Source organism: Tinamus guttatus, unplaced genomic scaffold, assembly GCF_059628265.1.
Source record: "Tinamus guttatus ecotype Peru unplaced genomic scaffold, ASM5962826v1 Tinamus_guttatus_pri_ptg000659l, whole genome shotgun sequence".
Taxonomy (NCBI): Eukaryota; Metazoa; Chordata; class Aves; order Tinamiformes; family Tinamidae; genus Tinamus; species Tinamus guttatus.
The window spans coordinates 1,380,310-1,407,106 of NW_028289193.1; the positions used below are offsets into that span (position 1 = coordinate 1,380,310).

General features: G+C 39.8%; 1 protein-coding gene across 1 annotated transcript; it reads right to left on the reverse strand.

Annotated features, from left to right (window-relative positions):
• On the reverse strand, window positions 1-25,476 carry UBE2V2 (ubiquitin conjugating enzyme E2 V2). Its single transcript, XM_088536361.1, has 4 exons — window positions 25,414-25,476; window positions 9,166-9,311; window positions 5,554-5,679; window positions 1-867 (listed from the first exon to the last, which is right to left on the reverse strand). Exons 1-4 carry the CDS (start codon window positions 25,427-25,429, stop codon window positions 721-723), a joined length of 435 nt encoding a protein of 144 aa, XP_088392487.1. The 5' UTR covers window positions 25,430-25,476; the 3' UTR covers window positions 1-720.
• Window positions 25,477-26,797: the final 1,321 nt, after the last annotated feature.

Here is a 26,797-nt window from a genome sequence, read left to right on the forward strand (position 1 = left end):
GACACTTTCCACATTTTATTTACATTTTAAGACTAACTTTAATCTCAATCACATATCCATACATTTCCTTTGTTTCACTAAAACTTAAATGCATGGTTTATTAGAACAAAGACTGTAAACAAATATTTGCCATGTCCGATACATGTAACACACAGGAGCTGCTTAACAGAAATTAAACCCCCCATTTATAAATACAGGTATCAAAACAATCCTGAACATACTTTGTGACACTACTAGTAGTCGGCACCCACACCTTTGCAAAATTAAACAAGATGAGCAACGGTATTCACTGTACCTGCTACTTTAAAACAAATTTAATTGCAGCTCTTTTACTAAGCAAGATGGATAAAGCATGCCATTTATATTTTGCCTTCTCAAGAGATTATTTTCAGAAACATATATTATTCCACAGCAATCTGACACTTTCTGTCATGCTTTCATCTTGTAAAACCTGAATTCCAATTTTAGGCTATTTCAGGCTTATGCTTAAATGACAGTGCCTTGATAAGAGAAAAAATAATTGTGCTGCCTTTTTCTCCCATAGTGCCTGAAAACATATTGGGCATACATATATTATATATATTCTTACAAATGTCCAGGTCATGTATACCAGCTGAAATTCTTTTAATGTGTGGGTGTTTGCATTGTGAGATTTAATCAAGACATTAACATGAGTAGAAGGTCGTTGTTTTAAGACAGAAGTTTGAGAATCAGCTAAAATTAATTGTTGTAAGTTTGTCCTTCTGGAGGTTGTGGAAGCTTCATATTTTCTTTGGACATCATTAGACGTCTTAGCTCTTGAAGTACAACTTTAATGCTATAAGAATTTTGCCATTTTGCTAACACTGGTATGCTCCGTGCATCCACCTGGGGAAGAAAGAGAAGACAGTGTTATAAGGAAATTCAGTTAGCATAAAATACAAAATTTCTTCATAAATAGTTTTCATATTTTTCTGAGAAAGATTCAAAGTATTCTCTGAAACTTTTCCTGAAGCATAAATATAGTTCCTATGTTTCTAAAATAGGTGTAGAAAAACAATCGTGTACTTACATACGGATACTCTGCAATAAAATCCATAGAGCTGGACCCCTCCATCTGTGCTGATACTAACATTAGTGAGAAGGAAGGAAGGACGGGAAATCAACCGTTCATTGCAGAAGTGCAGACATATTTTTATCTATTTATATATTTATCAATTTAAATTATGCAAACAATCTTCCCATATGTTATTTCACATATAATGAGGCTTTCTCATTTCTTTAAAAGATTCAGCCACACCAGAGCTCAAACAGCACTAGTTTGAAGAGAAACAGAAAGGAAAGGCCACAGGACTTCCCCGCTTCTTTATGAAACCTATGGGACGATCAACACAATCCACAACACGAGGTCAGGCTGCATTTAAGAGTCGGCTTGGAACAGCTTTGGCAGCAGCCCCAGCAAGAAGCATCTAAATGCAGAGGGGCACAGAGCTGAGCAGCTGCACAGCCAGGCCCTGGCCGGACAGGGGCTGTCGCCTGCTCGTGAGCTCCGCTGCCAACCCACCTCGGGGAGGTGCTGGGAACCACCGGGTTCAGGCTCGCACCAACACCAACGTCCCCCTGCTCAGAATCAGTGAGCCCTTCAACTCGGCGGAGCTGCCAAGCACGGCACACCACCAAGCACAGCACAAGGGAGAACTTCATAGCTCTCCCTAAATTATCCATGTTTGGAATAAAAAGAACATTGAGAGGAAAGCTGTATCTTACAGCAAGACCATGCGTACTTGAAGTAAGTACACAAGCTTGTAGAGAAAGGTTTGACAATGATGCTGATCAGAACTGGAGAATAGCTTCTCTTTTCTCAAAAAGCAGCCTGCTAGACCAAACCAGCAGGGAGAAGAGGGGAAACCCTGATAAGAGATCTCCTGCACTAGTGAAGCAGCAGCTTGAGTAAGACATCCTCCAGCCTGAACGAGCTCTGCTGGGAGGTACCACCACCTCGTCCAGAGCCCTCCTGAGAAACGAGGGGTGGACTGCCCAGAGCCCCCGTCCAACCTACAAAATAGACAAAACTAGCAACACGAATTCATTTCTGTTACAATGCACACGGCACTATTCAGAACTATCCTCTATATACAGGATGCAGCAAAAAAGGGAGTCATGAGACCATTGTTTTTCTACATACAGTGATCTTACAAGAAGAAAACTTGCACAGTGGTCAGCAGCATAGGAAGGGAAGAAGGGAGGGTTCAGATCATCCATCCACTTCACACACAACTGCAGCAGCTGAAGGAGTTATTTCTCCCCAGCTTGTTACTAGTTCTTGCATCCTCTTATATTGAAGCAAAATAGAACCAAACCTGACTGCTTCCTGGATGTTTTTGTATAGAGCTTGTCAGCAGAGACCAGTAGTTTAAACAACTGATAGAACAAAGTTTGTGCTGCTGTTTATCTCAAGGCTCTTCTTTGGAAAAGGCTTTTTCATGACACCTACAGACTGTATAACCCCTTTGCCCAAAAGCTACCCATATGTCAAAAAGAGGCCGCAGAGCCATGGCTGGTAGTGTACCTGAAGATGAAGAGCCTGGTTCTTGCCTTCAGCTGTTCAAGAAATGCAACAATTGTGGAAAGCAGCTACTATCTACTGTATCAAAAAATGACCAGGAAGCGAGACACGGCAGCTTGGAAGAAACAGGAAGGAATTTATAAAATAGGAAACAATGTGAAATGTTCCAGAGAAGTTCAGGAGTGTTTCATGAGAAAAAAAAAACAGGGTTTGTGGTTAAGACAACAGCATAAGCATCATGAGACCTGGGTTCACGTCTGGATTTTCCAATTAACTTTTTTCATGGATTAGTTTGTCTTCCAGTGTTTCATTCATAAGACATCTATATTTTATGTTTTGCTTTCCAGCATTTCGGAGAAGCTCTGTACACTACACATGCACAAACCTAATGCAGATGGACCCCACTTTTGATTCTAAAAACGCCTGGTTTTAGTAAAATTTTCCTAAAGCTACATTTGAAGAGAAGTTTAATGAAAAGTTTGAATAGCATGTGACATACTATATTCAGTACTCTCACTATAATATTTCTTACTAAACCCCAATTTTTAAAAGATATGTGTAAAATAGTGAAAATGAAGCAGTTTCAGATTCAAGGAAATAGACAAAAAGACAAACTAAGTACATTACTCCTTAAAGGAGTCATTCACAAGCAGTATTTCAATAATCATAGAATCACAGAACGCTCAGGGTTGGAAGGGACCCTTAGGGATCATCTAGTCCAACCCCTGCACACGCAGGGTCACCTAGAGCACGTGGCACAGGACTGCGTCCAAGCGGGTTTGAAGATCTCCAGAGAAGGAGACTCCACAACCTCTCTGGGCAGCCTGTTCCAGTGCTCTGGCACCCTCACTGGGAAGAAATTTTTCCTTAAGTTCCTGTGGAACTTTTGGTGCTTCAGTTTGTGGCCATTTCCTCTAGTTCTGTCAGTGGCCACCAGTGAAAAGAGACCAGCCCCATCCTCCTCACTGCCTCCCTTGAGGGACTTCTAGACACTGCTCAGGTCCCCTCTCAGCCTTCTCTTCTCCAGCTGAACAGGCCCAGCTCCCTCAGCCTCTCCTCATAGGGCAGATGTTCCAGGCCCCTGATAGGTTGCTACCCTAGTTTATCATTATGGAAACACAGGTATTAATTTACTTATCCAAAGCCGAAAAACCTGCTCTGAGTAAAGCCAAGCTCAAGTCAACTGAAGCCCAGTTCCATGCTCCGATTTGTAAAATATGGCCTATTTTAACTGACAAATTTGGCACAAGTCTAGTAAACACAGCACCAAAATAAGATAAAAAAAAATGCAAGATACCAGGATGACAGAGACATTAAAAATTAAATAATGAATGAGTTTTAAATTCTGTTGTTCTAAAAACTATTTTCATTGAAAATTCAATCTAATCCTACTGAAATACATTAAAAGTTGTCCTTTTCCAAAGCAAATCCTACTACTAGGACTACTGAAGGAAAAAAAAAAAAAAAAGGCCAAAGATTTGATAGAAACTTATGAAATTATTAGAATCAGAACTTTCTGACTAGCAATCTGCATCTGAAGCAGTGCTTTTAACACCACCCTGCTTCTCATCAGGCTGAGGAAGTCCAGACTTCTCTCCATAAAGCTCAAGCCAGCCGAGTTGGTAAACCTGGGTTTTTGGGCTCTGAAGGCCTGAGATTCTGTTCCCTGGAACAAACACCCATCTTCCCGGGCATGCACAGATGGAGACACGAGAGCATTTGTTCACCAGTTCAGAATAACACGTATTACTAAAGGAAGGTATCAAAAGAATATTACAAACACACAAAGATCTCTGCTGCATTCCATACTGGCAGCTTTGCCTAGTCACAGCCTCTATGTGAACATATAGACCTAGACCACCAGCCACAGCAAGAGCAACAGCTCACCTGCAGGTAAGGACTGCAGGAAGATTTTCAGGTCAGGTTAAGTTGGTGGATATGTCAGAAGTTCTTTACACATCTATTTTGAAGTATTTCTGAAATGCCAGTGCACTGGCTTTGAAGGCCCAATCGACCCACTATTTTACCATGCACAGCAGCTCAAATGAACACTCTTTACTTGTTTCACATGTCAGTGTTATAATTCCTCAAGTACAAGCCAATCTTTTGAATCTTTTAAACTATTCCAAATCCAAAGATGATCACTGAATCATGTGAACTATCACCTTAACCCAATCACTTTGCATTCACCGAAGACAAATATACACATAGACAGCAGGGTGATCAATTGTAGTTTCTTGTTCATACACATACATTTCACTGAAAATGTGAGAGCTCACCCCTTTTCCACTGAGATCCAAGGTACCCCGACATTACTCACAGAGTAAGAGCACACAATAAGTAACAAACTGTTGCTCAAGCTGCTGTCATTGCTACCTCCATGCACCCATCCCACACTAGCTCTGAGGTAGGTCAAACTAATTTATTGCAAGCATAAAATGAGAGACACCTTAAGACAGAAGCTCAGATTCGTCCAGATTTGAATAAACTCTATAAGGACAGCAACAATATAAATACACTGATTCATTACAGAGAGTTATTACATCTAGAACAGTGAGGATGAGGCAAAACAATCTTGATTCATAATTAATAAAAACAGCAGATAAAATCTGGATACTGAAACAACATTTACAGTCTAAATGAATAATGACCATACCAAGTCCTCTTCCTGTTTGAATCTAATCCCCTTTATATGAGGGGAAAATACACATAGCTTAGAGTCATTTTATTCCTTACATAACGATAATCCCCAGCTTCATTAAAAAAAATCAATACTGTAAATAATACTCATCAGATCTTACTGATAAGCCATTGGTTTACTATATCTAAAACCTAAAGATTTTAGTGTATGCAGTAGTCAACAAAAATTTGATTTAAATGAAGTATGTATGTTGCAAAATTTAACAGAAAATCTCTGTCCAACATGTATTTCCTCACCTGGGCTTTTCCCCAGATAAAATTCAGAGTAGAGATTGAACAAGGTGGTTGGTCTTACCATTTCAACTTACCATTCCATTGGAATTATTTATTCCATTCATATTAATTTTAGTTACAAATCTAACTGTTGGAGGTGCTTCTGGATATTTAGGTCCACACTCTACTTTCAGACTGTATATTCTGTTTTCATAGTTTGTCTAGAAGGCAAAAAGACAGACTAATGCATCTTACTGAAAGTTGAATATTAAAAAGAAAAAAAAAAGCAAAGTAAAGGCAAGAGGAATAAAGATGAAAAAAATGTAAGATAACTATTAATCTGTTCTTATTATTTATCGGTTCATTACCTTGAATTACAGATTGATATTCCATTGATTTGGTTATCTTGATCACCCAATAAGTAAGTAGCAATTACATTACTTCTTAAGAAAACATTACTATACAGAAATTAACAGGAAAACTTTTTTAATTCGTATTTACTCTTATCGCTCCAACTCCTTTGCATTCCCAAATTGCCTTTGACACAGTAAGCAACTGAGGGGAAGATTAATGATCATTAAGTTATTTATTTCCTCCACAAAAATATCTAGTACAGCAAAAAGGTCAGGGAAAGACAAATGTGCATAGCCCAACTATTAAGACACAATGAAAACCAAGATGAGAACAAGTGTCTGAAACAACCTAGACATAATTAGCACTCCAGATGATCTCCAAGACTTCCACTGCTGGGGATTTCTAAGCAAGAAAGCTTTTCAGAGGGGAAGCAAATCAACAGCTGATGGTATAAAGTTTAGAGGACTATAATACTTTGCAGAGTAGAATGAAGTGACAATCAGTTCACAGAAGACATCACTCCAACGTGATCACGGAACAGATCATTCTTTAACTGTTTCAAAGTGCAAATGCATCTCAAGAAAGATCAAGTAGGAATTAGTAGTGTGCTATCATTCTTGATCTCGTCAAGCAGACTATATCTGGTAAGAAAGTATCCGTATCTCTTCGTCACTGATACACATCAGTGTGCACCCCTTGTGCTGCAAAAGGGAGGAAGCCCCAGCCAGTGTAACCATCTCTTTGGATGCCTTACCAGGACAGAAAAGGACTTTGGCTTGCACCCGTCATGCATCAAGACTCTCCAGACACACCACCTTCCTTAGCTAGCTATCGGTCCCTCCAAGCACCAGCCACACAGGCAGGTTACAGTTCCCTCTGCTGTCAACTGAAGAGCTCACTACTACCCTCAAACTAGTGAAACACCCGAACTGCAACACGATCCTGCGAAGCCATGAAGCTCCAGCAGCAGCTGGACCGGAGAAAACAAGGGGGAAGCTTTTATCTCTATGCAAAATTGCCCAACACTTCTTTCCAACATTCTTCATTAAGAAATGGATAAAGAAGCCTCTGAAGGAACACATTCATGCTAATACGGCTGCTTTCTCACTATCTTTCTTAATTAAAAGCTCTAAAAGCTCCCTGCTCAGTAATCTGAAAATTCCCAAGAATGGCTCACTGCACATAGTATTTTAATTTTAGTTGGTTTTCCCACTCCTCCACTTCATCTAAGTTAAGTACCTCGGCCACCCTCTCCCCCAAAAGCAAAAAAACAATTCTTTCAGGGTCGAAAAAAATCTTCCCCTCTCCCTCTGCGTTGGTTCAGTCTGCAGACAAAGCTAGAAAAACCTGTCAACCAACTTCATGCTTTGGACAATATTAACAACTTCCTCCACACTCCCTGCACGCTGCCACATGCTTCAAACAATTCCACATCTCCCACCTTCTCTAAACCCTGGCACTGCATGGAATTCTCAGCGGGGTCCGGGCTTGGGAGCCGGTGCTCTTTCACTTCACACACTCACTGCTGACAACCATGGCTCTTGTCGCATGCTCACATTATTGTGCACTGGAAAACAAATAACTGAATTACAGTTTCTACCTACTGGCAAGTAAGTCTGCTTATTTTAGACTAACACTTTTTAAAAATATTTGAGGTGTCTCATGCAATAGAAGTCCACCTTTCAAAGACTTATATCTAGGAAAGAAGTAATTGCAATGGCTCGAAGCAGATTTAGCCAAATACTGAATGAGAAACGTCCACAGTGCTTCAACACAACCCAGTCAAACTTCTTAAATCTGCTACACCACTCTACTCTGCTGAGGTTGCTAATCACAAGCTTCGACAGAACTACCTACCCACTCTATGGTGTAGGGCCCACATATATAATTTACCTGCATCCTTCCATAAAGGAAATATATATGGAAGATGACTTAAATAAATAAAACACACATGGGATTCAAAAGACACAAGTCTTTTCCAAAGATGTGGTAGAAGTCTTTAGGCTGAACCAGAAACCAGACACCAAACAGTCTTGTGACTGACTCTGCAGATTTCCAGTCTTCAGAGTAGTGAGTAAAACTTAAGGATATGAACATCATATTTCTCAGAGAATCCATCTAAATCTGCATCAAGTCCCGAAAAAAAAAATAGCTATTAAAAATGTAAGCAGTCACTATTCTGGGGGGAGTTAACAACCCAAATTATGATCCAACATTTTGTCACTGTGTAAAGAAGGTAGAGTAAGCCTGTGCCTCCCTCAATGCCAGGACATGCTGGGAAAGCAGTTTATTTTTCCTGCAGTTTATTACCAGGATCATGATGTACCACGACTATCTACAATTCCAGGCAGTGAAATTCTAACCCGCTCTCTGACGTGCCTTAGGTATGTGCCTAAGATGCTTTTCCTGAATGTTAACAGCTACTCTGTAGAGTTATACATATTTACAGTAGCTATAAACCTTCCAGAGGATGTTCAGAGAGTTACAGAGATACTACTCTAACTAAATCACCTCTGCAAGCTCTTCTCAAAAAATGTTAGAATATAAATTTTTAAAGAAAGTTATTCAAACACTTTGATTCTAAGGTAGCTAGTAGGTAGGTTGGCAGGGAGCTCTAGGGATCCCCCAGTCCAGCCCTGCTCCAGCAGGGACACCCAGAGCAGGGGCACAGGGTCCATCCAGGCGGGTTTGGAGATCTCCAGAGCAGGAGCCTCCACAGCCTCTCTGGGCAGCCTGTGCCAGGGCTCTGGCACCCTCACACCAAGGAAGTTCTTCCTCACATGGACATGGAGCTGCCTGGGGTTCAGCTTGTGCCCGTTACCCCTTGTCCTGTCACCGGCCACCATGGAGAAGAGCCTGGCCCCATCCTCCCTACACTCTCCCCTCAGGTACTTGAACACGTTGATCCAATTCCCTCCCAGCCTTCTGTTCTCCAGGCTGAAAACTTGTGGAAGTTTTGTCACTGCTAGAAAACTGAATTTACCAGGGACATACAGTAAAATCTTGGAGGGAGTTGTGCAGTTGACTGCATTGTCAGTGCCTGGTATTATGCATGCTGATGATGGAAATGCAGACCAAGTATAACCAACACTCTAGGTAGTAAGTCTCAAGTCACAACTAGCTTGCACACTTACAGAAACACAGGCTAGGACAGGCTAGACCCAAAACACTAATGTGCCAGGATATGAATTTTAACATAAACATAGTGTTACAGAATAAGAACAGGTAATATTACTGCAACTTCATACATTAAATTTTAACTTATCTCTTTACATTGGGGCAAAGCAATCTTTCATCTTTTTGCAGTATGGACAGCCTACAAACGTAAAAAAAAAAAAAAAAAATTAACTTACCCTTGGTGGCCCAATAATCATGCCTGTCCATCTGGTGAGTGTCATATCTTCATCATCTTCAAGGCCCCAGCTTACTGTACCATCACCTACTCCTTTCTGACCTTCTTCAAGTTCTTCCAATAAGCGAAAATTACGAGGTACTTTAACTACAGAAAATGGAAGAGTGTAATTATTATGGGTCACAGCAAGAAACACAAACTTCTAAAATTGGTTTCATTATGGCTACTTATCAAGTATTCCATGCTTTTAGCTATAGAGTCTTTCTTCTACTGGATTAAGGAAGCAGTCTGCCACACTAGAAGGCACATACAAAGGGTACATACGCAGTTCTTCGTAACATACTGCGCTGGCGCGATAAAGATGGGACTCAAAGAAAACAACCCATCCTAGCAGTCCTTCAGCTGCTCAGGAACCAGTATCGTGTAAGTCGTGACATTGCTGAGTCTGCATTTCAGCCCTTCTATAAGGAAGGATTAATGCCAAAAGTGTATGGTGGAAATATGTACCCGTATGGGCAGGCACGGCTAAGTGGACTTGAACAAATCCTTGGATAGCTCATCTTGCCCGCTCTTGTGAAAGAAAGGGCTTCCTTCATGAGAAACACGGCTTCTCTTAAAATGACTCTGAAAGTTATTTTTATAACACGTTTTAGGAAGGGGCTCCTAAAAATGTTAGGAATGAAAAAACCCCCAACTACTAACTCCCCAAATGCCCAGGGAAAATATATATATATAAAAAAAAAAAAAAGTAGGAAAAGATACACACACAAACTAGGAATTATATAGAAATTAAGTCACTGGCATGTTCTCACCTCCTCTCCGGTTGGTATTACTGCTCATCTAAATCCACGATGAGCTCCTTCAGCTTGCTAAGTGACCAGAAAACTGTTCAGTTTAACAAACTGACCCAGCCCTGAGAACTCAGACAAGTGCCAGCAAACATTCAGATTACCTTGATGTGAAACTGCGTTTTAAGGGAGGATTGATCACTCTCAAAGCTTGTTTTCACAGATAAGATTTCATCCTTAAGTCTTACCCCAATAAGGATCAAGAACTGTTCTGCTATGAAGTGAATTGTGTAAAGTTGGCCTCCATGGCAGGACGCGGGAGCATCTTCAGTAAAGCAAGAACACAGCCTCCAAACACACAGTTATAAAAGCACCTGGAAACTTGTCTGGCCACTGCACCATTCTTAGTCCCTCTCAATTTGCTTCTACAGTGCAGATCAGTGTAGATTTCTCTCTATCTTAGCACGGATCTTTTTAGAACACCTGATTAAAATTGGCCTGTTAATTCCCACGGTCCCATCGTGACTTCTTATTAGATCTTTGTATTAGATCTGCACACTGAGCTCACCTAGCTCTGGTTAAGTATGAAAACAGAGATTCACACTTCTGTCAAATAAGCAAACAAAGTTTTTACTTTTGCTGCATATTTATATATGCTCTGACATGGAGTTTGCTAGTAAAATATAAATGCCAACCTTTCCCCCTGCCACAGTTGAAACCTGCAGGATAGACTTGTACTAGACCAGTGCCTTGCATCACACGACTGAACAGCTTCCGACTGGTACACGGCACCTCAAAACAACCCCTTGGCATCCAATGAATATCTTAGACCTCTGAAATCCACCATTTCTCACAATTCTGCTCCAAGCGCAAAACTTCTGATTTACAGTTTACCTCCTTTAGAGGCACATAAGAGAGTCAAGCAAACAGCCTTTAAGTTTAGTTCTACTCTCTCTGTTACCACCTTTAATGAGATGACCCAAAATACGTTGGTGCAGGCACTTACTGGGCTATTCCTTCACACTAATCTGGCAAGAAGCTGCTACCTCTTTATGAAAAAACCCAATCCGACAAATTAAGGAACTGAACTGACACGGGAAGAAGGATCAACAAAAGCCAGAACTGACCGTCCATGTCTTTAAATGCCTTCTTTTGGGGAAAAACAAACAGGTGTGGGGAAGAGAGAAGTTTCAGTGTCTAAAAGCCATTACACTGGCTCAGTTGGATCATAAAACTGCACTCAACATAAAAGCAGAGGGGATGACAGTTTAAGAAAGTACCAAACTTTTACGGCTGTCCTGTGTTTATCACACATTTTCCGCACTGAGTAGTTTGTGTTCACTAACTCCACTAAGGCAAAACACAGACTCTCCTGGCAGGACTCGGGAAAGCCCAGAACATCTCCAGCAAATTAGAGGACTTCTCTGCAAAAAGATGAAAATGTCCAGGTGTGGCAGTGCCGTGCTACGTGCACTCACTCCATCACGGCGAGAACTGCCCAGCAAAACGCTGCTCGGAAGCTAAAAACGAGTCAAAACACTGAGGGACAGGGGGTAGGGAGAGGGCAACCTACGGAGACTCCAACCAATCACCATGATCTCCCTGCTCCTCCCCAAAAAAACCCCAAACAGCTTTAGAAGTCCCAGAAAAAAAAAAAAATCAAGACCTACACTGAAATGGAACAAAATCAACATTAAAAAAGGTTTCCATTTCAGGAAGTTACACAGTCTGCCAATATTTGAGTTGGACACATGTTAAATAACTGTTTAAATTAAAATAAATCCACTGTTTTAGAAGAGCACTTCTACATTTAAGCTCTTTAGTTCAATTTTGCAGACATATTCTATTCCTTTACTTCTATGTTCATAGGAAATACAAATTGCCTTTGTCTCTACCTATCCAGCGCTGTGTTTAAGATCCGGACATTAATTCCCCCTTGTCTTCCCAAAGGGATGGCACCACTTGTCAACCGGCAGTCGAGGAGGAGAGCCGGTAACTGTGCACATCTTAACTCCGAGGGGCTACCACAGACTTCTGCAGCAAAGATTGAACAGGTCTCTATTCTCCGCTTCGAGAAAAACACTGAAGCACTTAGTTGTCCTGGAATACAAGATTAACGTTTTATTCTCAGTACTTCAAAGTTCCATTGAGAGATTTGTGGCCAGTGACAGTAGAATCTTTTAAAAGGAAGGGGGGGGAAAAAAAAAAGAAAGAAAATAACCCTTATCTTTTCAGTGGTCAGCAAAGAAAGTTTACCAGCAAGATGAATTGGAGTTAAATGCCACTTCCCTCATAGGAGCCCACTCACAGGCAGTATATTGCATTTTACATGTTTGTTTTCACCATGCTTTACAGCAAATAAATCCATTTAGCTGGAAGAACAGGTGTGTACCAGGTTGTGCTTCCCTTGCTGAAAAGCAGCAGCATGGCTGGATAATGATCATCTAAATCTTCTGAAAGCTAAACTTGTCCCTAGTATGAAATAGAAATTCTTATTTGTATCACTATTTCACATTTCCCAGACAGCATAATCTAAGTTGTACTGTTAAGGTGTATATACAACTTAGAGTTTTCTCTCTAATTCAGAGAACATAATCCAAGAAATTTTTATTAAAGAACTTAAGTATTTCTAAAGGCACCAAGAACAAAAATCAGTTTCACTTGCAGCATTCAGACAATGCAACAACCCCCTGTGACCCTGTTACACCACCCAGTATGGCTATGGCTACGACACACCTTTTTGCCCACCCTTTGCAGCTCATGAGCAAAGGCAGAATGAAAGAAATCACCTCAGTATTCAACTGAGTTTCAGACCTGATATTCTGGAACAAGCTGATGCCCCTAGTTATTCATTATCATCCACCAGCCAAATATTTTCCCCAGTTCTAGCTGCTGAAGGGACCAGCTGGCTTTGGACAGGTTGTTTTCACTCCCCATGAGAGCCACCCCTTGGTTAAAACCCCTCACTCCAAGGGAAAGGGATTCGAGCAGCCTTGAGACGTTCGAACTGGCAAAGCCGTAGGAATCCGTGATCTCCAGGCAGTAGGCTGCATTACTGGCTCGGCACAGCACTGGACCCAGCTATGTGGGATGGTGGCTAAGGTTTTCTATGCTAAAATACACCTGGCTTCATCAAGATAAAAAACAAATAAAATCCCTCTTTTCAGTTCACCTGCAAAGCTTATCTCACTATGGGTACTGCTGCCCAAATGCATCCTGACTCAAAAAAAAAAATAAAAAAAAAAAACACAAACACCAAACCAACACACATATCAATTGGCAACAAGTATTGATCATTTTTTAAGAAGCAAAAACATTTCTTTTTTTTTTTTTTTTTTTTTTAAAGAAATCTACTCATGCTCAAATGTATCAGTTATTTTTAATTTAGAATTTTAATCATGAAACTGCACTATAAAATATGGTATCTATAAGAAGTGTGAACTTATCAGTGAGGATAATATCTTGGAACAATGAGGAATGAAAAGAGGAATCAGTAAATGAAGATTTAAATTAAATGGGAAGTGATTCTTCTCTAAAAATTAGGCATGTTTTTACTTTTATAAACATGTCACTTCAGACATCATGTTTTCATCAACAAGTTTTTAGAAATAAGAGGTAAATTCCACAGTACAAATAAGTTACATTTGTAATTTTACTCAGAATTTGAAAAATCTAAAATAAATAAATAAATAATCTTAATCAGCCTTTAGTAGAGCCAACAATTTTACAGGAGCAATAAAGGACTGTGCAAGTCAAGGATTTTCTAGCTGGACCTGTTCCATAGACACAGAGATCAAGACACAGATCCACACAGCAAGTATGGGAACATTTCCTAGTGTGCGTTTTATCAGGATCAAGAGAGAATGCACAACTCTGCACTCCAGAGCAGACTCCATAGAGCACACTGACTACATTAATCTTATTTTTAAAGATACATATTGATGATGTGGCTTCTTCTCTAACCATATATATCAGTTTAAACTTACACAGGCTACACTCGCATAGGAATGCCCTTACAGATACATGCATTAATTGCTTTAAAATGCACTTAAACTGGTGCAGTTAAAGAATGCTTTGGTTTAGGAGTGTAAATGATCGAATACTGCACAGAAGGGCAAACACCTGCTGAAATTTCAAACCATGCAGTGCAAGAATGAACACTTTTTGATGTCACTCTGCAGTAACCTACTAACTACATCTGAAGTGGAAGGTAAATTACATTCCCATGCTTGTCTAGAACAAGCAAGCTAAATTTGAAGAGAATTCAGATTAAAGCAACACTGATATAACAAATTGAAGAAGGTGACATATGCTAGACTAAGGGCCTAACTTGACTTAATGGCAATCACTAAACTGAAACATAAGTGTTAGAATATTGGACTGAACCTGGCAGTCCAAACTGCCTGCATAGCATCACGGTAAAAGCGTGATAATCCAAATGCTTCTCTTTTTCCTAGGCTCTTATAAAAAGGAATAGTAATCCTAACATTTTATAGATTGGCTCAGGTAATAAAGCATGGGATTTTCTGTCTTCCTCCTCACCCCCCCCCTCCAAAAACTATTTTATAAGCTCTATGTACTCCAATATCCATATCACCAGCCAGTTCTTAAAATTTTCCCCTGCTCTTGGTCTCAGTCATCCCCAAAGACGATGTTTATAACAGCAGCCTTTTACCATGGTGATACTGGTAAACTATACTGACGGCACACTCCCAAACACAGCTATAAAAACAAATTTCTGTAGTGGCCCAAAGCAAGCTACATAATAAGCTATACATTCACCCTGCTAGGATCCTGGAGGGATGCTATTCCTCCCGACTGAGAGCCATGTCAGCAAGGATCTGCGTTAGGACAGTTTTCAATGTATAGATTATCTTCTTCACATCGATATTTAGCAAAAACAACCCTAAAAATATAAAACAAAAACCCTGATATCAAGGAGGGAAACTAGCAAACCCTATTTAACAGCTCCAAGCTGGCAAAAACAACCAACCAACCACACGACACAAACAAACATACAGCCCACACGGTTTCAGCTGCCTGGGGCGGGGGACAGGGTCACAAGGCCGCATGGAAGAGAGGCAATAAAAAGTTACAAAGAGAAAGACTGAAAACATCAACCTCCTTCCAGCCTCAACAATCCAGCAAGAGTCTGGCTTTGGACAAAGTATATCAAAACTTTGGTGGCTCCTTGCTATTGCAGTAAAATAAAGTATACAAATATAATGGGTATATTTTATTGCCCAGTGTCACTCATTTTCAAATTAAATAATTTTATTTGGAACAGTATGGAAATTCACACAGACCTTCATTTTCAAGAAAAAAAAAAAAATCTTAACCATCACCAGGGAGGCATTAATAAAAACCAAATCAACCAAAAACACCCGGAAAGTATCTAGTAGCCCTGAAATAGGCAGTATACAAACAAGAAAAGTGTTGCGCACATGTGAAGTCTTAATTTGAAAAAAAAAATATATATATAATTAAAAATATTTTCACTAAGTGTGTGTACTTTTTAGTTTTTTATCTGAAGTATGTATTTATAAACATCTATACAACTTTAATAATTATAAAACATAGACTTCCCTCAAAAATCTACTTAAAAAGATGTTTTTTTGTCCATTATCCTGCTCACATCACATACCCTTTAGTCACTAATAGCTTCAGTGAATATACAGAACAAAAATTGTTAACCTACTACCAGACACTTGATATCGAAGTGTATTACCAGGCTAACTGTAATTATATCCTAGCTATTACTTACCTGACGTTGATCACAGCAACCTGGTTCCACAAGCCAAGGGCACTTTTAATAATCTGCATATTAAAGTTTGACATCAGATTTTTGTCTATAAAAGAACTCCATCACTACTGCTAGTAGCAGGGAAACAACAGAATATTGTGCATTAATAACTTTTGGGTTAAGAAAATATTATTTTGGCCTAAATGAAAATAGCGAGCAGTAGTACTTGAACCACATACATTGCTCAGGGCAGTGAGCAAGGTACTAAATGATTGCAGCACCTAACAGTTAAAGATAGCAATACCTTAAGGATATTTTCCACAACAATATTCTCATCATTGCACATTTAGTCATATGAAACCAAATATAATCATTGCTACCAATGACAAAGAAATTCAAAAGGACTTTTTAAAAATATAGATGGTATAAAAGAAAGCACAAATGAGAGACCCTGCAAACACTCAGTGCTTCAGAAATTAATCGTGGGCAACAAGAAAACAACAAACACTACCACTCGTATACACCTAGCGCATAAGGAATGTACCAGATCAACTGAGCAGTGTCTTGACATTCCTGTTTGCAACTGGAAAAGCAGTAAGCAGCAACAGCTTCCACCTGCAGACTCATGAAGATGAAGCCAAATATCCTTAGCTGTGGAAAGCTTCAAATGTGCAGAAAAAATGAGTCTGACATGTTCAGATAAAAATCCACTTCCACATAAAACTACTCGCAAGAAAAAAAACTCTTGAAATTTGGGCTTTGACAAGAAAAGTGATTATCAGCTTATAAATTTGCACAATTAAAAGTAAGCGGATGCCTCTTAATTGAAAAGTAGAGAGCAACTGGTCTTGTATCAATGTGCTTAACGTTCTTCATAACTCAGAGTCAGTTTTACTACAACTCTACACTGTCAGGAAACTTCCTTCTTATAAGCATTAATTACAGAAGCCACCTGTATTCAAAAGAGCTTATATAAAATATATGTATGTATATAAAATTATTTATATATGTGTGTATATATAAAAACACACACATACGTAAGTTATATAAAAATTATATATAAAAATGACAAAATATTACATATCTGACTATGTAGGAACTCTGCAATTTGGTTAACATTTTTGCTTTTTATTTAGAATTTAAACTAGTCTGAAAATGCAAGTCAGAAGACTTAAGGAGTGGGTGCAATTCTAGGAACGTACTGAAGTTACTTTGGCTTTGAAAAGCAGGTTGAGGTCTGGCCTTGCACCTTTCCCCCCCCCACCTCTGAAAGACACTTCCCCTGCTATGAAATCCTTCCCTGTTTCAGCAGAAACCAGTAAACAGCCACAGCTCTGTTAAAATTATAGACCCTAATCTTAAAACCTACATTTTGGTTAAAGCTATCTAAAGTGATATTTCTTTTCAGAACATTAATGATAATAATTATATTATATTTCACATAAATGACATTTTAGCTTTGTCGGTATCTACAACTGGGCCACATGGAGAAACTTCCACAGGAGTTACCTTTTTATTTTGGTCTAGGCAGTCATAAATATTCTATATGTAGTTTATATTAAAAATAGAACTATTTTTTCCTCCAAGTTCACACAGTTCAGGTTTCAGGCTTTTATGGCCACACAGAACACATCTTCTGGCTGAAGGGTAGAAACTTTGAGGGGTGCCTGTGTTTCTTGTCCCCTGCTTCCCTCCCCACCTTCTCTAACAAGAGTGTTTGGGGTTTCGATCCCAATAAATGATTTCATTAAAAGCAGAAGGTAGATGCGCAGAAGCGGCCTTTCTCCCGTAATCTCATTTTATTCTGCATGTTCAAAATATTAAGATGTCAGTTAAGTGCCAGCAGTAGTAATTTAAAACTGAAAAACAGAACTCCGTTAGATCTTACTTAGTTTGGGGACAGAAAGGGAAGCAATGAAGCTCTATACCTCTGGGCATTAGTAGTTTGAACTGTCATAAGCAGACAGCTGATTTATAAACACAACTTAGAGTGCCTCTGACCACAAATCTTGAGAGTGAAGTAACGGACCTCAGTCTTTTAGGACCACAAAAGCAGTATCCGCTTACTCTATGTGTTTCCATTTCTGTTGCTTTTACAGGAAGAATGAGGCCCTGAACTTGAGTTCTCCAGCAAAGCGAAGAGCTCAAAAGTGAAATTTCAAAATGTTTGTGCAACTTTAGATTTTATTCATTATGTTTGGAAGTGAATCACCAGTAAAGGTAAATAGACCTGTTATCAAGAAGCCTCTCCATGGTTTCTCCTATCCTCTTAGGTAACTAGCCAGCAGTGACCGACCTGCTCCTCTGAGCTTTCGTGTTCTACCAAACGTGCAGGGAAGGTTTTCACGAGGCTGCTCAAAACAGCCTTCCGAGCAGACCTGCCCCTTACGGCAAGCAGCAGCCTCCAGAAAACACCCCATCTCTTCAGCGTTCACTGACCGTGCTGCTCCGTACCCCACTCCAACAGCCTGCCCTGTTCCGCAGGGCCACTGCGTTCCCACAAGGGTGCCTGATATACGGGAAAATAAGGCTGCCCGAGAGCTGCTCCAGCCTTCACCTGCCTGCGGGAGAGGCCATTTCTCACAATTCTGGCAGGATTTTCCATTGTTCATTATTCCTCCTTAACAAAGATTCCTCTCCTTCACTGAAAACCTCCACTCCCCATCTACTGCAGTCTAGCTTCAAAATATTCCCTTCTTTCACCTTTTTTTTTAAATAAATATTGTTGCCATTTTTAAGGCTACAATACCTTACACGTCCCAAAGCTGTTCGCAGCACAACAGAGACACAACATCCATCACATGCAATTGGCCCTGAGGACCAAATGTGTCAATGAGCACAAGCACACACGAGTCAATATGGGATAGTTGAACACACAGAATATACTCCATACCTAATGTACAAATTTGCACCAATATTAGTAGTATATCAGTTTATATATGCTTTCTGCTATAAACAAGAGCCCTGCTAACAAAGACAGGTCAGACGGCACGTCCAGCTGTGGTTAACTCCAAGACAAAGCACTCAACAAGGCAAGGCTGAGTCACTGACACCCGCCCTGCTTCGGCAGGGGACACAACGACCGACCGCCACCGCTTCAATGGTAGCTCCAGGGGCGTTTCTCCCCAATTAAACACGGATTACATCGTAAAAGATGCAGCTGATTTCCTTAACTCTTACTATGGGAGTGCTGGAAGAGGAAGAATGACACACTGCAATGCTGCTTATCAAATTAAGAATGTTATTACAATTCAGATTTTTTACATTACAGATTTTTAGGGCAACAAACTAGGAAAGTAAGCTGCTTCTTAAAGACATACCAGTGACTTCAGAGAAACAATATAAATATTGATTTATCATCTCTTTAGAATCAAGATTAACTGCTCAGTACCTGACCAGTTTTGGCAAGCTTCATTTTAAATGAGAGACTGTGCAGTCAGAGAAGAAAAATGACTTTAAAACACATACTTCAAGCAGACTATCTTTCTAATGTAAGAATACATTCAAAATTTTGTTTCATGTAAAAGGAACGAAGAGGAACACAGCAGAGGCCAAGATTTCTTATCATGAAATGACTTTCACAGGGTCTGCTTTAATAGGAAGAAATACAATCTGTGACCCAGATAACAAGGATTTAGTCTACCAAAGCTGTAAAGCTGTCTAAAGGAGTTTCAAATCATTGATTAGCAGCTAGGCTTGCATAAAGGTTCTTTCCAGCATGACTCAGCACCCAAAAACAGCCCAAAACATAAAAGCCTGACCTATGAAAAACAAATACCGTGATCTGTGGTTGTTGTTGTAATTTCACACAACTTAAAGTACATACTCGGGCGTACAAATGGAAGGATTACTCAGCAGGTATGAAGCATTCACCAATGTATTTACAGTAAGAACACTTCTTACCAGATTGGTTTCCAGTTCTATTTGTGATATTTCTTCTGTCTGCAGCATCTCAAAGATTTAGATTACTTAAAATTTGCATCATCATAGATTTTACTTCAGTGAGAAGGAAGAAAACTTAGATATCTTTCCTTGAAAAAGTACTAACCAATGTGGATAAAAATTAAGATAATTATTAACACTCTAGTAACCTGAGTAAAGGGTTTTTACATGTACATTACTCAAGTGCACTTCACATCCATTTAGCTTACTGCTTATGGATAGCTACAAATGCTATTAAAGATACATTTTTTAATGGTACGGTGGAAATGTCCAAAGGAATTTAAGGGCACAATGAGTGTAATCTATCTAGATGTTGCATTTCACTTCATCAGCATCATTAATATTTTTTCTAATCTAGCTGAAGCTTCTGGTAGCACAAAGGATCAATTTAAAGCTCTGAAGTTTTATGTTGCTGTTGAAGGTTCCATTTGTTGCAAAATGCTAAGTAGAATTAACTTAGCCACAATTTCTATTACTTGAGAAATATCACACATTTAAAAGGCTGCAAACCAAGCATGTGCTAGTCAGAACCAGTCTGACAGCTTTACATCTGTGAGTTTTTGCATTAATATATTGATTTTGTTCAAAATATTGTTCAAATTACACTAATATCTTCCAAATGACAAAAATAAAGAAAAGTATTCTTTCAGGCAGGAGGCAGGGTGGCATCCTGAAACCACTCTGAATATAGCTTAGATCAGCTTTTGAAGAGACAAGCTGCAATTGAGACAGCATGCAAAACAGCAGCACTTTGAGGCTCCCACAGACTAACTGATATAGCAAGGAAACAAAACCTGAGTAACTTTTGGTGACACTAGTAGTTGAACTTGATCCAGTACTTCAGATAAATTTAGTTGCTAAAGGATTTAAATGTTTTCAGTCAGGATGAAGCATAAGTCATACTCTAGAAAAAAAAACTCTATGTTAAAAATGGGCAGCGAGAGGAGCAAGGGTCTGTCAATGAAACAAAGCCTGAACAGTCTCACAGGAAGTACTTGCACTACGTTAGGAAAGATCTTTCAAATGGCAAAACACCACAAGTAATATAAGGTAATAAAAGGTACAGGTAATTCAACTTCCACTGACTACTCCTGAGATCTGGGAATATTATTCTCACATATAAGAAGTCACATATAACATATTTGTGTTTAGATTTATACAATGAACCATGTTTAGATTTATACAATGAATTTATACAATGAACCAAACACTGAAAGGCTAATATTACTGATTTTTATGTTGTGTCTTCACCCAGAATATGATTTTCTCAGATTGCATTGTAAAATTTGTACAGTGTACTTCAATACTATAAATGATAACATTCTTGAACTTAATAAGTAAATAAGGGCCTACTCTGTAATACTCTGAGAAGCAACCTATTTAGCCTGAGTCTACTCTTGCCTAGCCATCACGGAGCAAAGTCATAAGTTGGGACATATATGTGACAGAGTTGTAAAAGAACAACATGAGACTGCTGACTGGTAAGGGAGAAGCTCTGAGGAAATACAGTACCTTATCCATATATGCTACAGGGTAGGAAAGAACTGAAGGGCTATATATAACTTAAAAGTAGTAATTTGTGAGTGAAATTGTTTTCAGCCCAGCTGAAGCACATCTGAATTGTTTGTGGCTTGTCAAGCTTTTTTTTAATCCAGTCATAACAACTGCAGTTGTAATTCCTTGTACATAGGACAGGATGGAAAAATGCCCCATGCAGATTGGTGCCCCACAGAATATAGTATTTTACTTCTTTTGTTTTCTCTAATTACTTGCAGCTTCAAGAAATTTCTGCTTACAGAGCTAAAATCATAAATACACAGAACAAAGTTTATGAAGACTATAAAATTATAAACATCCTTCTAATGACATCTTGGACAGATGTAGGACAAGAAATTAATAATATAAATGGAAGCATGATACCAAAATACAAGGGAGGGGTAAATCCATCATGGAAGATAAAAAATACCTTATGAGATATAGAACAAAGGGCCACTTAGTCCTCGAGAAAAGCAAAGATCCAACAGATCAGGTGAAGGCCATGATGAGTCTAACACACAGATTTCTAGGCATAAAGCTTAAATTCTATAATTTCCAATGAGGAAAGAAGTATTATTTAAAGCACTACTCCTACATTCTATTTATGCCAATGAGTGGAATGAAAACGCCAATGAAAAAACTCCATATAGGGTATGGCGATCCATCAATCTCTATGTGCATCAAATGGATAATAGATGAACTCAGGAATCAAGAAAACATGTAAGAGATTTAATGGAAAGTATTATGAAGTCCCACCTCACGTTACAGAATCATCTTCAGCAGAAGCAAATAAAAACAACAACTCACCATAAAAAGATATACTCAGGCCTCCTAACACCTCAGGGAATTAGACTAAATGCCCTCAAGATCATTTTCTGTCCTTCATTTTTAATATCAGCCTCTTCACAGCTGATGTTTTGTCATATACACTTCTTCAAATTGCTTTCACCACCACTAAATCTTTAAAAACAAAAGTAAAAAGCATTATGGCAATTCTGTTCAACTAACTGGTCATATTGAAAATTCAACAGGAAAGTTATTTTTGCATGGGCAAGGCAAATCACGCAAAGTAGCCTGATCTTTGAAGAACTGGCTATGTGTAACTGAGCAGCTTGGATTTTACAGCAGTAATATTTGTTCAGGATCTAGCAGCGGCCCTTCAAAGCCATTTAGTGCACTTGCACAAAAGGTTGCTTGTGATTACGCACTAAAAGTAAATCAGAAATAAAATTAACTCCTCTTTTCTCTCCCCCACCTACTTAAATCCTCAGTGGAAGAAGATAACCTGTTACAGCCCATAGTTAAGAACACACTACCAGACAGCACAACCTTAAATCTCATGTTTTCACATGGAAGTTGCAAAACTTAATGACATGAGCACTGCTTTCTTTAAGGATATAAGCCCATTCTTAAGACATATCTCTTACACATATAAGGTAATTTTAAGAAAAACAAAATTTTAGAAATACAAATATTTAACTCCTTTAAACATTGTTATTAGTTTATTTCTCAAGTATGCTTTAGTAATTTTCTCTAACCTGAAAATACTTTAAATCTTCTACCCTGTATTTTGAAAGAGATCAATGAGTGTCCAGCAAACCACTCTGACATTGGCAGATTGCACTTCAACAACAGCCATTCACTTCCTAAAGAAACTGACATTTTTCCCCTGAAAAACCTCCAACTGTATCCACACAAATAACGCAAGTCCAGACGCAAGCAAGACTTGTAATGTTGAAAGATGCACTGAATTACATCCTAAAAATAAATTTCTAGATGCTGCAATACCTACATAGGAAACTACCCCATATGGGTGATTTTGGAAAATCATATGATAATCTATAACAATAAAATGCTGATATACACAGTTCATTTGGAATGTATGAAAAGACATTTATTGCCAAATAAATTATTTGTTCTTAAATGCATTTTTAAAAAATGTGCCGATTCAAAAACAATTGATTTTCAGAAAGCAATATCTGAAATAAAACTGAGACAATTAACTTCAGTAAAAACTTTGCTGTTGATTTCCCTAGACCTAGGGAATTTCTATCCCTGGACCTTCATGCAACCAAAACATTCCTTTCCCCCTCCCAAGGATTAAGTGGAACTGTATAGAAAAAGCACACAAAATTCACTAACTAGCTGGAGTTGAATCTTTTTATTTCAGTAGCAAGTGATTCCCTTTCCTCTTCCACAAACAAGTAAAACACATTTTTTTGATATGAAGAGTAAGTACTTCCAGATGAGATCTTAAAAAGTCTGAAGTTTTGTCTACTATGGGAAAAACACAACCCCGTCCCCAAAACATCCCCCAAATTGAAGCACATTCCAATGAAGAGCCACCAGTGTTTTCCCCATGGAAATAAGCAGATTGCTTTGGATGCCCTGACTCAACTCTCCGTGTGGTCATCATGATTCTGTCTGATTGTTTTATGATGAAGGAAATGACATTTACTACAATCACTTAATATCTGTAACAACACATACATGTAGTATTAGCATGTTAGGCTGTCTGGGCAGATATATATATATATATATATATAATTCTGTACAACTTCCACTTTAAGTAACTGCATTCAATATGCGTACACAGAAGCTTTCGAATATCTCATTTAAGACTGCAAACAATCCTTACAAGGGAAAAACCTCTGAGTTCAGTCAAAACAATATTTCTACTTACAGAGTTAAATATTCTACAGAAAGACGAGAGCATTTTTGATATATGAATTTTTAGTAACTGGTATTCTAAAACAGTCAGATTGAATTCACTGACACTGAACAACTTCCTGTGTATTACAGGAAACCCGGGGCCACAGCATACGTAGAAGCCTGTGGAAGTTGCTGTATAATAAAGCTAATATTAACTTTTTTTTTTTTTTTTTAAACTCGGAAACAAAGAGGCATTTCAAAAAATGTTAACAAAAGAAACTGCCTGCAGGTCTGATTTCACAGGATCATTCCATCTTAGCAATGGGCAAGAGGGCACCTTTTTGGCCTCCTCTTTCTCAGCACTCCAAGCTTTGCTGTAAGCCCTCCAGACTCCACTCTGTAAATCCCACAGCCCCAAAGTCAAACTGCCAAGTGGAACAGATTTTCCTACCCAAAATAACCTGCCCAATATCTCCATCTCCCAGAATCCACAGTAAGGCACCAAGTAAGGCACCTCTTTTTTTTTTTTTAAATTGTCTATCCTTCCATGATTGGGAACAGAAGCAAACAAATTTGACCAACATTCACCCTGGAGTTAATACTGAAGTCAGTTCATTGCTCCTCCTTGAGTTCTGTCACTCCCATTTCTCTTTTAAAAAATGCAGAGGACAAAAACGGGACAAAACAGGCCCTGAAGCCTTCACCTTTTGCAATGATTAGGAGTTTTTTATTTTCAAACCTCTCCTAAAATGAAAGTGAGGCAAGAGGCCTGTACTTCTTAAACTTCTGCATTAAATACTTAAATCAGCATTTTTGTCTCTTCCTTTACCATCACCCTCCACAACATTCTGCCATGCCATGTTCCACACACGTCACACTGGTTACTGATACAGGGCGCTCTCCTGCTCCCCAGTTACAAATTGCAGCTCTTTTCCATAGTCCCAGAATACAGGCCCTTTGGCTCCAGAGACCGCCCGCTGGCAGACAGCAAGATGCTGTCCCCTTTCTACTCTATTGCTCCTTGAAATGCTGCAGTCAGCACCAAACTTTAGTACCTTTCTCCCAAAACACAATACAGGCCCGATACCTTTCCCCTGCATCAAGGGTGAAGGGAGAGGTAGGACAGTTCTTACTTTTAGGTACTACTGCATTTCAGCTCTGATATTCACAAGATATGACACTAGGGAAAAAAGGAAAAAACCCAATTTCCTCTCTAATTTTCCCCAAGGCAGCGACATGCCCTCCAGTCCCTGTATGCACACACAGCTACGCGTTCCTGCTCTAAATCGATGCAGTCCTCTCTCCCGCACCCCACTGCACCAGGAGCAGAAGCGGGAGGCAGCCCTTCGTGCACCGCTCGCCCCTTGGGCCAGGCTCTGGCGGGGGTGCCGCGGTCCTGCGGACGCGGGTGACCACGGCCGGGGCACAGCCTGGCCCGGCACCCTCACAGCTCGCCTCTTCCCCCCTTGAATGACACCTCCTCCCCCCGGCGCCCTCCCGCTCCCGAGGGCCGGCTCCCCTCTCCCACGCGCGGGCCCAGCGGGCGCCTCCTCGCCCCAGCCCCGGGCCCGCGAGCCCCCTCACAGACCTGTGGATCCAGCCATCTTGTCCAAACCCCCCCCACGGTGCGGGCCGCACGCGACACACGTCACTTCCGCCCTGCGCGCCGCGTCACCCGCGCAGGGCAGCGCGCTCGGCAGGGCGGGAGCGCGGCCGGCGCCACAGGGACCTTCCTCCGGAGCCTGCTCCGCTATCAGCAACACTAAGGACGCTGGACAAACACCATGATATCTACAGATTATTCTCCTCCAGCTATTATAGCACCCCTCCAGAAAACACTGTGGTGCGGGACACAAAAAGGCAACACAAGTTTCCTACTCCTTGCGATCAAGGAGGGCAAAAGGGAGACTGAAGATTATTGCACAAATCTTCCCGGTTTAAGCGAGCTCGTTTGCTGCAATAATTTGAATGAAGCCAAGAGGAGCCCCTAGCAAGCTCCGTTTCACCAGCAGAATTAGAAACTGAACAACTCCAAGACCAACGGCAGCACTGTGACCACCCAACGCCTGTGGACTTGGACAACTTGTCTTTTTTCCTCCTCTCTCTCCTCTCCACAAAGACTCATTATTTTAGGTCATCTTATATTAACGAGTCTTTCTGAAAAACACAGGGGTGTGTTTCACTGAAGACACGATATAAACAGGGCAGCAGTTTACCAGCCCAAGCTCGCTTGTATTCAGTGAGTTTCTGAAAGCAGACAGAAGATTCCACTTCCACGTACATCTAGGTACGGGACCCATCTTAGCCTTAGGAGCAACAAATTATTCCAATATCGACTGCAGCCATGGGAAATAAAGGCAAAACAGTGGCCAAAAAGCACAACATTGCTGGTAGAGGTGAGGTGCCTTGTATTATAGTACTCCAACAGCATAGTCGAACATTAGAAGAGGGAAACTAAATTTACTGGGGTAATAATGGTGTTCCCTGCAATATTGATGGCGAAATAAAACATCCTTAGCTAATGAGAAGCTGAACGAATTCAAAGGCATAAAATGTTCCTTTTCTCCAAACTACTGAGTGCTTATGTATGGTAATAATTCACCTCTCACCCTTTTCTTGAAGCAAAATAATTCTTCCTCGAAATACTGTTCTGTTTACATTTGCATCAAAATATTTAGGGTTAAGGGACTCAATACTAAAAAACCTCTTACAAGCTGTACTGTTAAACACTACATAGCATCACCTACTTAAAAAAAAAAAATATATATATATATGTGCTCAGCCAGAAAGTGAGCATATCACAATTATGTTGTGAAATGTGTTTTTATTTAAAGAAGATTTTTTGAGCTTATGCTCTGCCCAGTCCTCTTGCTGAAAAACACTGTCCCGGAGTTGCCAGGATAATGGTCCCCCAACACCCTCCCTCCTTCCCCTGGAGATTTGCTAACACGGCCACAAAGTCTCAAGTGTTA